The sequence below is a fragment of the Pleurodeles waltl genome, chromosome 4_2 (assembly GCF_031143425.1).
Source record: "Pleurodeles waltl isolate 20211129_DDA chromosome 4_2, aPleWal1.hap1.20221129, whole genome shotgun sequence".
Classification (NCBI taxonomy): Eukaryota; Metazoa; Chordata; class Amphibia; order Caudata; family Salamandridae; genus Pleurodeles; species Pleurodeles waltl.
In genome coordinates this window covers 796,574,994-796,587,891 of record NC_090443.1, presented here as the reverse complement: position 1 = coordinate 796,587,891, position 12,898 = coordinate 796,574,994, and the positions used below count along the sequence as shown (strand labels likewise).

General features: G+C 42.6%; 1 protein-coding gene across 1 annotated transcript in view; it reads left to right on the top strand.

Moving 5' to 3' along the window:
- The window catches only part of LRRC7 (leucine rich repeat containing 7), a 1,681,735-nt gene that overhangs the window by 1,304,434 nt on the left and 364,403 nt on the right, over nucleotides 1-12,898 (top strand). Inside the window, exon 15 of the mRNA XM_069232450.1 lies at nucleotides 11,164-11,233. Within this exon, the coding sequence (XP_069088551.1) occupies nucleotides 11,164-11,233 (70 nt within the window). The remainder of the gene's footprint in view (nucleotides 1-11,163; nucleotides 11,234-12,898) is intronic.

Here is a 12,898-nt window from a genome sequence, read left to right as displayed (position 1 = left end):
TATCACTGTGCTGCATAAATACTTCACACATTGCCTCTAAGTTAAGTCTGACTGCTTGTGTGCCATGTTACCAGAGGATTTAGCACAGGTAATTTAGAGACTATAGTGATTCACCCTGATAGGGACTGTGGCTCACACCCTCCTCAACCAACAACCCAACTTCTCACAGTGATGACCTGTGCCTCTTAATGTGGTTAGTATTAAATCGGATATTAGAGATTCCGTGCCTCCTCTTTCTATGGCACAATGCAGTTGCCATTAATTGAAGAGTTTGGTGCTCCTCTTCCTCCTGCATCAATGCATGTTTAGTAGTATGAGGTATAACGTGAGGATATGTAATTGATCAGCCTGTGTGTTGTGCAGTGTGTCTTGGTTTTGCGACTGATTTTGTAGGAATAGTGCACTTATCTGTATTACCTGTTTAAGTGACATGCCTAATTGAGCTTACAGGAAACAAAAATGTCCTTAGCTTGATAGCTTTGATTTGATGATGCCCTTCTACTGTGGCACAGCAATGAAACTATTGTGCCTGAGGAGCTACTTGTTCATATATTCTGGCTAAATGCACTTAGAAATGTCGTTTTGTATTAGGGTCTGACAAGTATGCATGCTTCTGCATGATTTTACACCTGCTTCTGGGTGGAGTACGATTTTGGTCCAAAATGTATCTGTTACATTATGGTAATTCTGACTTGTTTCCTTGTTTGAAACTCTGCGTTTTTATCTTACTTTAGAACAAAAAGTGTAGCTGCACAAATAAGCACTGAGTGTAAATAAAAAACTAGTCACCTGCTGTATTGCGTGGCATTTTTGAATTCGTGAATTAATTCTATTACACCATAATGCTTTAAATGAAGTGTGCACTTTGGACCTCAGGTCCCTCGGAGTGGTGTAACAAAGGGCCCACAGCCCCCATGGTGCAGTTGGGGGGGTCTCCGAGCTCCTGCGGGGCCTCCTTGGCACAGCATCAGGCCTGAGTGAGTCACGAGCGAGGCCCCCTCCATGTTCTTTGCAGGGGGAAGCCCTCCAGTTTCATTACGCCACTGGTCCCACACTCCTATTTCTATCAATGTTCAGCCACCTGCCTAGCACCTTCAGAACCAAGATCTGCTGCTCCTGAGTGTGGAGTCATTGACCAAGCATCACTAGCACGTTTGGGTCACGAGACAACTTTAAAAGTTCTGCCTAATCCTAAACCATGACACAAGGCAAGATTGTGAGTTACATCAAAGTAAGACACTTGATTTTACTGTAAAAGAAGCTACTTTTCTTCCACAAAAGGGTACATCTTACGACCACCTAGTGATTCTGAACAATACATAGGAGGTATTCATTTTATTGAAAAGGTCACAATTTCACTGTGTCAAATATGGTCACAAAAAGTATAAGGTTGGTGAGTGACTAGGGATTGCTAAATTCATCTATCATATCTAAGTTAGGTACCTGGCATTGCTAATTGCATTTCATGTATTTTGTTCTTTTTTTGAACTGCCTGATTGATTTTTTTTGTTTCTTAGTTTTACTGTATTTATATCTATCTATTTAAGGTGTGTTTAATAACTAGTCATTCTATCTTGATTATTACTGTAGTAACTTCTTTGCCCCACCACTTAGCAGCTTGACCAGGATTGCGTCAGGAAGGCTTGGAAGGGCAATTATCTATGGAAGACCTAGTACTGAGAGTACCAGTTTGTAGAGAACACTAATAGTCTCTTCTTTAGTGTCGTAAGGCGTGTTGTTCTTAGTGTGTGCCATGTGTGTGTAAGTGATCCATAAACGGCATATCACTATGTGCATGGACTATTCAAAAGACAAACCTATTGCCTTCGTCAACGCTTGATTATCCTTGCAAGTGCATCTGATATGAAGGTCTTCCTTGTACTTCACCTGCTCCCAAACCATTAGGTTACAGTGAGAAACCACTTTCGCCCTTCACTGTGGACACCAGTTTTATTGGAAGATATGGTTCAGGGCCCATCTACAGCTGTTACTGTAGGCTAAGGCATAATTCATTGAATGCAATATGGGACTCCGGTTTGAAACAGAACTGCCTCCTGCTCTCTGTTTAACATAAGTTGCAGGTATGTAAACTGAATCTGTGGCAGGTTGATAAGGGAGATATGTTTAGAATGGTTTCTCCACATGTGTTGCAAATGTGTTAGTTTAAAGGAGAACACGGAGAGGAAGTACTGCATAAATGAGTGCTTCAATTAAATCTTTCCATACGCCTAATGCCATTTTGCCAGGTACACCCGACAAGGCTATACATCCCTTGATGGCAGTTCAGTATTTCAATTAGAGCCTGTCACAGCGGTCCTCGTGTGATGATCTGGAAGCAGGAAGAGGAAGGATCATAATCTGTGTCTGCAGTGCATTTTAATGTGTGGACATGTGGATATGCATCATTCGATTTTGCCTATACATGCATTTTCTGATGTCTTGGTAACCTTCTCTGACCTACATACATACAACAAAGAGCTGGCCTTTCCCAGAGGTGAAGATCGATGGAGCTCTTTTTATAGCAGCAAAGATAGGAGAAGATTTGTAAGGTGTTTGTTGGAGTGACGCGTTATGCAATAATATATTTTTTATGTATGGGTCTCATAGAGAGCTTCTATATTTATTTCAGTTTCTGAAACTCATAACTCCTTGTTATGACATCACAACAGCTGATAAAAAAAGGTGGTTATCAACGTTGTGATGTCATAAAGGCCTTCCAGTGACAGGGCTTTTTTTCAGAACCTCTCACGCAGTACTGCTTGTCTGCTTTAACTGAAAGTGGAAAGCACCGCTGCTGGAGGGGGGGGAGGAAGGCAGGGAAAGTAGTGTGTTTTGGTTAAGGTTAGCAGTTAATATATTTATTTTTCACATTCGCGTTAGGGAGGCGAGGGCATGTCATGTATAGCTCTCTCATTATCCTCTGCCCCTGTGCAGTAGTTGAAGGCAGGGAGAGATGCTTTTGGGAGTCATACAAACATAAAATTAAAGATGGATAAAAAGTGGATTACAGGGATGTTTTTCACCTCGGGATTCTGAGTGACATCATAGGGAAATCGAGTTTTGCTCTTGTTCTCCATTCGATGTCACTCAGAACCCCACAGTGAAAAACATCCCTGTACTTCACCATTACCCATCTATAATTCCATGATATTCCACATGAATAACCAAAATAATGTTCAAATAGGCTTGCTGCGTTCAGTTCTTCACCATGACTTGCAGCCCCAGGGTGGGTTGACAGGCATGGAGTGAATTAGGGGTGGGCATGGGTAGGGATGCCCCTTAGCCTCTCTGCCCTTGCTTCATGTGGTCTTAAGGGTCAGTAAGGCAGTAACAGGAACAAGTGGTATCCGGGCATCTACAAACTCTGGGCCTGATTATGAACTTGGCAGATGGAATACTCCATCACAAATGTGACAGACATTCCATGCACCGTATTGCGGTCTTCATAGGATATAATGGAATTGTAATATGGTGGACGGGATATCCATCACGTTTGTGACAGAGTAACCCCGTCCGCCAAGATCGTTTGCTGTCTATAAATTCCTGTCCTTTCCCTTAACGCCTCTGCTCCAACAAGGAGGATGTTGTGGATCAAAGAGTGGGTCAAGACGTTGATCCAGAAATATCATGGGGGTTAATGTGTATGTGGTGGTATTCCCAATGTGCTTGGTATTTTGTTGAATTTTCATAATTGCAAGAAGTAAGTAAGCAGGGCAGGAGGGAAGACATTGATTACAACCATGGCACACAGGCCTGTTTACTTCACTAAATGCGAACCTTTGCAATATGGTGCCAGGTGGAGTGAACAAATGTCAGATTAAAGTCCTGGCCTGTCTTGCACATCAACTCCATATCCTGCTGTTGCAGATTAAATTACTTGTGGCACCGCCTACCTGTAAATACATTCAAAACATTTGATAAAAAGCGCGTGGTCGAAGAGAGAAGGCTTTTATTTAGAACTCTAAATAAGGGTAATATTTGTTGGTTGGTTGTAGAATGTTCATTCACCTGCAATGCTTTTGAAGGAACACTGAAAATATTACTGTGAGCACTGGTCAACTTTGCCTAAGCATAAACTCAGTCCCTCTTCTCTCCCTATTGTCTTATCACAATGGATATCACCTTTTGGGCCCTGAGATAGAGTAATCCTTAAATACATTTCTTGCCCACCGTCTCTGTCCTTATATTAGAGGATTTTACATCTATTTTCATTGAAACTTAGGACCGCGTTTAGATTTTGACAGGCAGGTACTCCGTCAATAACATGGCTGTTATTCTGTACGCCTTTATAGTAGTGCATGGTACTTGTAAGAAAAGCAGTTAAGAAATCTGTCAGGGTTGTAGCGGAGTACCCATCCACAAGCTCTTTAAATCATGCCATTAGTTGCAACCACAGGATATACTGTCCAAAAATAGACAGCCTTTCATTTCATGAGTTCTTTTCAGTTTATTAACCCTGTTAGAGCCAGGCATCTCTGCAGCGAGGCACACAGCACCTTACACTATTTCTACCGGACGGGGTCTGCAGTGCTTACTATGGGCCTGTGGCTGCAGCTGGTGGGCACCAGTATTCATTTTTGGGGAACCATCATCAGACTTTGACCTTGAGCAAGCGCGTGAAAAGTAGAACAGACAGAATGATTGAGGAAAATTAAAATAGAAAAACAGTGAATAAGGGACAAAGCAGGGATGAAAAAGAACCTGCAAAATTGAGTTAAAGAGACAGGAAGTGGAAAGCAGTGAATGAAAGAGACATGAGGCAGAACCACGACTAAGGACCGGTAATATTCAGCAGCTGAGGCATTTGGAAGCATAGCATGCAAACTCATAAGAAATGTATTGAGTCCTTGTACCTAGTTATTATTATTTCGTTTTTTGGCAAAATAAACATTCCCACGTAGATGCTTTTGATTCCCTTTGACTGACGCCTGTTCCTCATAGCTCTTTTCTGCTGCTCTCTTCAGCATGATATATGTTTAAATTCGATCTATATTAGTACTGTTCGTTCCTGAAATAGGAACGCTGGATACACATTATTACGAACTATTGTTTGTATGGAAAAGTACATATGAGGTAGGATGGCTCAGTGAGCTACATGTTCATGCACACCTGGGACCGAATCATGAAGCATCTTTGGCTGGCGCTATTACTTTTCTTTCATGGGAACTAAAGCCTTGCCTGGTGCAAGCACCTTTTACCATTGTTTTTACGAAAAATGGTTTGTGAAGGTAGTAAACTGTAACAGGTATATGTTTACGTATATAAGCAGACAAACTACAGTAGAGGTACAGTAACACAACCCCAGTACAATAAAGCATACCAACACAAAACAATATAATAAAACAACAATTCAACATTAATACAACAAATATGCAACACAACAATACAATATAATGTTCAAACAAAATCCTCAAAAACAACACAACGGCAACTCAAAAATAGCTCAACAATAAAGTATTATAAAATAGACAAGTATTCCCCATTATACACGCCGTCCAAATAACCATAATGAAGGCCCTTAAACATTTCCTCAAAAGACATACTAAATCAATGCTGAATCACAATCGAGGGTAAAATGCTTCAGACAGTGCTATCTAAAGTGCAGAAAAAAGAAAGTACATCTGCTAAAGTGTGTACCTTGGACATGTTAAGCAGATAATACCCTAAAACATTATCCTAACAGAAGACTTCAGTAAACACCAAATCACATTCAAAGTGCTTTTTAAAGTGCAGAAAAGAAAGTACAATTCCCAATAAATCTACTAATTCATCTTGCTGATGTGTGGTCCATTAAACATGTAAAAACATTTCTAAAGCTTTAAAAACTTCTAAACCCTTCCCATCCTTTTTGCATATAAATAGTATTTGCTATAGACTGCATGTGCTTATTCAGCCTTCGTTGAAAATCTGGTGGCTCCTTTCATTTCTAATAATTAGTTATCACTGAGCGAGTTAATAGAGTTGCTATATACCACCAACCTTGCAGATTTCTAGTCTTTATAGACAACTGTCTGGAGCTTCCTACAAATATTCACTTAGCGTATGGTACAACAAGAGATCCTAGGACCATCTGCTTACAAGTTCTAACTGTGTCCAAGAATCCCCTTAACCTCTGGGAACTCTAGACCATATGCTTCCAGGTATCCGTAAGGTTACATCTAGAAAAGCTGTCTGAAATTTTTGCTTTGTAGTCATGCTGTTTGTAGGGGTGTAACAAACTAGCCACTGTGAATACATCTACATCCCCTTAAAATTTGCCCCACTCGACAACTGGGAATTAAAAAACAATGTTTCTAACAATTCTCCCTCATTTTGTCAGCAGCAGTATGCAAGATCGAAGCCATCTTACCCTTTGCCCAACCTACTATTTTTCATTTTTGATAATATGCATTTCCATCACCCTTTCCCTTGATCCCTCTATCTGGGGTGCAAGTAGTTTCTTAAAAATGCTCTGGATTTGTAAGTATTCCAGTATGTTCCCAACCTGGGCTGAGGGAGATCTTGTCTTTATTTATTCCCAAGATATTAATTCTTTATTACTAATCCAATCTTCTACCCATACCAACTTTCCCATCATGTAACATTTTTTTGAAGGTCTGGGGGGCATAGCATAGGATTTTGAGAGGGTTTGCAGCACGTATCCCAGGGATGTTAAGGTAGTTCCATAGCTGTGTTTGCTTCAGCTTAAATAAGAATACTGTCTCATATCTAGCTAATTTCGGATTCTGTTCCTCTGACCTTGGGATACCTGGGTATAGTGGAACTTCTTCAAGCATTCTTTCTAGATAAAAATTATGAACCATTGGCGCATTAGATATATTGTAAATCCTGCTATGCATAACCAAGAAAGCAGCCAAACAGTAGTCTTTCCAGTCTGGGACCATCATTTCTCCCTCTTCCCAATGAAGATTGAACCTATTCAGACTTATCCGTGGGTTAGCATAGTCCCAGATAAAGCTAGTAACACAATACTCTAACTCAACACAACACACCAGCTTCGCCTTGACATTATATTGTGTTGTGAATTTAAATGATCATAGGTTGTTGTTTTGTGTTACTGTGGTGCATTTTTCTGTGGTGGCGATCATATGTGTTTTTTGTGCTGCTGTGATTAGTATTGCATCCTCGCATAGTGTATTTGTTGCGCTGTACTGTGGTTATTGTGTTGTTCTGTTTTGATATCTTGGTATTTTTGTAATGTTGTGATTTTGTTATGATGTTATTTTGGTTTGTGTTATTTGCCCTGTTGTGTTCTGTAGGTACTTTAGAGAGGCCACGACCGTTGCTACAATTCTAGCTAAGGTAGCAAAATCCATTAAACTTCCATTCACAGAGAGACAGTAATAACCGGTAACTACTTTCTAAGGTAGTGACACACTGCTGCTCCAGCTCTTCTTAGGACCACAGTTACCCCAAAACTCTGTCAGAGAATATGCGTTAAAAGTAATCAAAACTCCGGACTTCGTGTGGTCCTCAGGTCACGATTTCGAATTCTGCCAAGGCCAACTCATTCTTCCATTTTGCATGGTAGGTACATTCAGTTCTATTAAACTAGGTAAAAGTAACATCTATGATTTATGGTGCTAGGAAACAACACCAGTACGGTATGGAGTACTAAAATGTCAATAAGAGATTGAACTGTTGGAAGGGAATTATACCACTAATGCTGTGTGTTAGGCAAGGAAGGGATCATACAACGTTGATGGGCAAGAACTGTCACCACTTCATCTATGTACAATAATAGGATAACAGACTAAGAGTGTAATATTTTCTGAATTTAAATGCCAGTTCTGGAAATGTGATGGTATCAATGAATGCTACAGCCAGAAGTATCCTGGCTGTAGATTGTCTTTCAGACATAAGTGGCCGACATTAACAGAGGTACTGATAATGAGTAGTAACGAATTCTGATCCGTGCGCTAACAGGTTTGAAATTCCAATGTTGGACCTTGCCCTTTACACAGGGTCATCTCAAACTTTTTGCCTGCCTCCCTCCACTTTTTGGACACTGTTTTTGCAGTTTTTTAGACTCTTCGCACTTTACCACTGCTAACCAGTGCTAAAGTGCATATGCTCTCTCCCTTTAAAACATGGTAACATTGGATCTTACCCAATTGGACTATTTAATGTAATTATAAGTCCCTAGTAGAGTGCACTATGTGTGCCCAGGGCCTGTAGATTAAATGCTACTAGTGGGCCTGCAGCACTGATTGTGCCACCCACTTAAGTAGCCCCTTTAATTTGTCTCAGGCCTGCCATTGCATGGCCTGTGAGTGCAGTTTCACTACCAATTCGACTTGGCATTTAAAAGTAATTGCCAAGCCTAAAACTCCCCTTTTTCTACATATAAGACACCCCTAAGGTATGCCCTTGGTAACCTACAGGGCAAGGTGCTGTGTAGGCCAAAGGCAGGACATGTACCTATGTCGTTTACATGTCCTGGTAGTGTAAAACTCCTAAATTCGTTTTTACACTGCTGTGAGGCCTGCTACCTTCATAGGATAACATTGGGGCTGCCCTCATACATTGTTTGAGTGGCAGCTGCTGATCTGAAAGAAGTAGGAAGGTCATATTTAGTATGGCCAGATTGGTGACATCAAATCCTGCTCACTGGTGAAGTTGGATTTAATATTACTATTTTAGAAATGCCACTTTTAGAAAGTGAGCATTTCTCTGCACTTAAACCTTTCTGTGCCTTACAATCCACGTCTGGCTGGGTTTAGTTGACAGCTCCTTGTGCATTCACTCAGACACACCCCAAACACAGGATACTCAGCCTCACTTGCATACATCTGCTTTTTGAATGGGTCTTCCTGGGCTGGGAGGGTGGAGGGCCTGCTCTCACACAAAGGACTGCCACACCTCCTACTGGGACCCTGGCAGACAGGATTGAACTGAAAGGGGACCTGGTGCACTTCTAAGCCACTCTTTGAAGTCTCCCCCACTTCAAAGGCACATTTTGGTATATAAACAGGGCCTCTGCCCCTTCCAATTCAGACACTTCCTGGAGAAGAAAACTGGAACCAGAACCTGCATCCTGCCAAGAAGAACTGCCTGGCTGCCCAAAGGACTCACCTGACTGCTTTCTGTGAAGGACTGCTGCCTTGCTGTTGGCCTGCTGCCTTGCTGCTCTCTGGCTGTGGTGAAGAAGTGCTCTCCAAGGGCTTGGATAGAGCTTGCCTCCTGTTCCCTGAACTCTCAGGACCAAAAACACTTCTCTCTTGCAACTGGACTCCTTGTGCGGCGAAAATTCAACGAACAGCTTGCTAAAACCGACGCACAGCCCACCCCGTGGTGAGAAATTCACCGCACGCCGAACCTGAACGACGCAGCACCACTTCGCAAGGAGAAGATTGACGCGGCGCCTGCGTTGCGAGCGGTACTTCGACGCACAGCCCACCGGATCGACACACAGCCGACTTGGGACGACGCAGCCTGACTTCCAGAGGGGAAATCAATGCAGCGCCTGCCCTGCGGAAGAAAATTCCACACAACGCCCACCAGATCGACGCAGCGCTTGTGACTTTGCTCCACAAGACCAGGATTCCACGCACAGCCCCCGGGGCGTCTGAAAACCCCGCAACCCAAAGAGGATCCATGACCGAGTGCCAGAAATTGACGCAGAGCCATCCCTGCGTGGAAACTAAACAACGCATCACTGTGTGCGGCCCGAGATATCGACGCACACCCCTTTGTTTCCATGCTTCTCCTCCTCTGCGGCCCTTTGCGGAGATTTTTCACGCAAAATAGGTACTTTGTTTTTGAAGGAGACTTTGTTTGCTTTAAAAAGACTTAAGACACTTTAAATCACTTTTCAGTGATATCTCTACATTTGCTTATTGCATCTTTGATCGTTTTGACCTGCAAATATCGTGATGAATATTATATATTTTTCTAAACACTGTGGGGGTCATTCAGACCCTGGCAGTAGACTACCGCCAGGCCAACGACCGCGGATGCACCGCCAACAGGCTGGCGGTGCATCCATGGGCATTCTGACAGAAATGGAAAACCGGCGGTGTCCCGCCGGTTTCCCGCTGCCCTAGGGAATCCTCCATGGCGGCGCTGCAGGCAGCGTCGCCATGGGGATTGCGACCCCCTTACCGCCAGCCTGGCTCTGGCGGTTTTGACCGCCAGAACCTGGCTGGCGGTAACGGGTGTCGCGGGCCCTGTAGGGGTCCCCTAACAGGGCCCCATCTAGATTTTCAGTGTCTGCCAAGCAGACACTGAAAATCGCGACGGGTGGAGCCGGCATCCTCATGGAAGGGGGTTTCCCGCTGGGCTGGCGGGCGGCCTTCTGGCGGTCGCCCGCCAGCCCAGCGGGAAACTCTGAATTACCGCGGCGGTCTTTTGACCGCACAGCGGTATTCTGACGGCGGTACTTAGGCCGCCCGCCAAAGTCAGAATGAGGCCCTGTATGGTGTATTTTTGTGGTGCTATATGGTGTTATTGTATGATTTATCGCACAAATACTTTACAAATTGCCTTGTAAGTTAAGCCTGACTGCTCAGTGCCAAGCTACCAGAGGGTGGCCACTGGATAATTTGGATTGTGTGTGACTTACCCTGATTAGAGTGAGGGTCCTTGCTTGGACAGGGGTTAACCTGACTGCCAACCAAAGACCCCATTTCTAACAGGTACTTGTAAAGAGTAGTAGCAAATTCAGATCCGTGCGCAAACGGGTTTGAAATTCCAAGATTTATGGTGAATACACCACTTCCAAGCCCATCCCCCTTCAAAAAATTGCAGGAAAATCCTGAGAAATATATCATGGAAAATGTGCTGGGAACTCCAACATAGACGCACTTTGGTATGCCAAAAACTGACTTAGCATGTATTTCTCAATTTTACCTTACATATTTAACGCAATAAGGTAACACCTCATCCTGGCCATAATATTTTATTTGTGCACTCTTAATCAGGGCATCGTGTTTTCTATGAACACGTGTGTCTTCTTACTCCTAACTTGGACGTTATTTACTATTTGAATTCCCTGCTGCAATGGCGTTATGCTTACTTACGTAAAAAAATCGGTATCAACTATGTGCTTCAATTTAAAAGTGTCTTGGCCAGGAATGATATAACTGTTATTATTATTTTTTAATTCATCACTTTCTCATCACGTTTTGGAATTAATTTCTTATTAACGTGTTATGTTTGCAGGTTGAAGAATTTACCGTTCAGTTTCACCAAATTAAAAGATCTTGCAGCACTGTGGCTTTCTGACAATCAGGTAACATATTTTTTAATGTGCGTTTTATCACAGATAGAAGAGAAATGTGAAAAATGAATGCAATAATCTGCATGTTATGTGACTTTTAAATGCAGTTCCAATCTGCATTCAATCAGTATGCACCCACAGTACTTACTAACATTAGTACCAGACTTCAGTTAATTGCAATCAGACACAAATAATTGAATGTGTTTTCAGAATATTTGTTTCGAATTTTGATATCCAGGAATACATTTGCATGCGCTTTCACTAAATTGGGTTTTTCTCATTGAAATAGTTTTCCCACAGTATCCTTTGATCACAACAAATGTGAAAAAAAACATCATATGTTTCTCAAGAATCACACAAAGCGATATGGTGTTAAGGACCACATGGGCATAGTTTTATAATTCTGTGTTTTAGAATGTACACCGCAGAGTGATATCAATATAGTGGCCTTCAAGCCCATTCCTTACTGCTCTTTCTTCTCTGTTGCAAAGAATATCAACATCATGTCTATCCCAAAATTGCACTTTGGTCCAACTCCATTGCAACTCCTACTGTCTATTTCCAGCTGTGCTGCGCCCTATTGCACTTGGTCCCTCATTACAAACTGGGCTGTGATCAGGTTCGAAATACCACCCTTGTTAAATCTCAATACTGTAATGTGTGGAAACCGCCAGGTATTTGATTCTATGCAAATTATGATTTTCAGTCTTTAGATATCCATGGAAAATCAAGTTGCTTTGAACTTTAATTTCAACAGTTTTTCCCTCATTCTGAGTACTTTTCCACATCTACATTTCATCCTGGTGAAAGCGATAACTATCATGTGTGTGGATTTTCCTGCTGAACTCATAATCCCAATTTGGCTGCAAGATCCCATTTAGAGCCAAATCTGAGTTGCCCCGTAGCTTGCACTCCGGGCTTAGAAGGGTCTGCTCTGGGCTGCATTCCTGGCTCAATGCCATCTTTTCCCTTCTGTGGCCACCCCAGTCCTATCATACTGCTTACTCTAACTGAGAGTAGTGAAACTCATGCTGGCCTGCCAGTAACAGCATTGCAAAGAGTATAAGGGTGATACCGGATGGACTGGGATAGGGAAATCATGACAGCTAACACGGAAAGAGAATTACAACATCACTGAGGCAGGGAGTAATCAGGAAAGCAAAACAGGGCAGCTAATAAGAGAATTATTTTTAGAAGCTGGGAGTGAAGGACAAACCTTCAGTGGTGGTGGAGGTGATAGAAAGGGCAATGATGATGAACAGTATAGTGAGGATCGTGGGTGGCAGGGAAGGCACCCCATCAATGGTAGTTGTGTCAGGCTGTTAGCTGCTGTGTCTCCTCAGCAAAACGTTTATCTAGCACTTTATGCGAGCCCGAATTAGCTGGTGGGATAAAAGCAAACAAACACAAATGATGGGTGGAATGCAGAACCAATTAAAAACTCAAACCACACTCACAGATCTGGGTTTAATACATTAATTCTTTTGGACCCAGCCATATTAAAATCAGTCTTGACCCAGTTCCCCATGGGAACAATCCAGCCCGAACTGCCAGCCCAGGTCCTCCCTTGACCAGAAACAAGCATCCTGTGACCAGTTTCATTGTATCACTCTTCATCAGCCAGGTTAGCTTGAATCCAGTGAGTCCGGGACCCACGTCTGGGCATACCCAGCACAC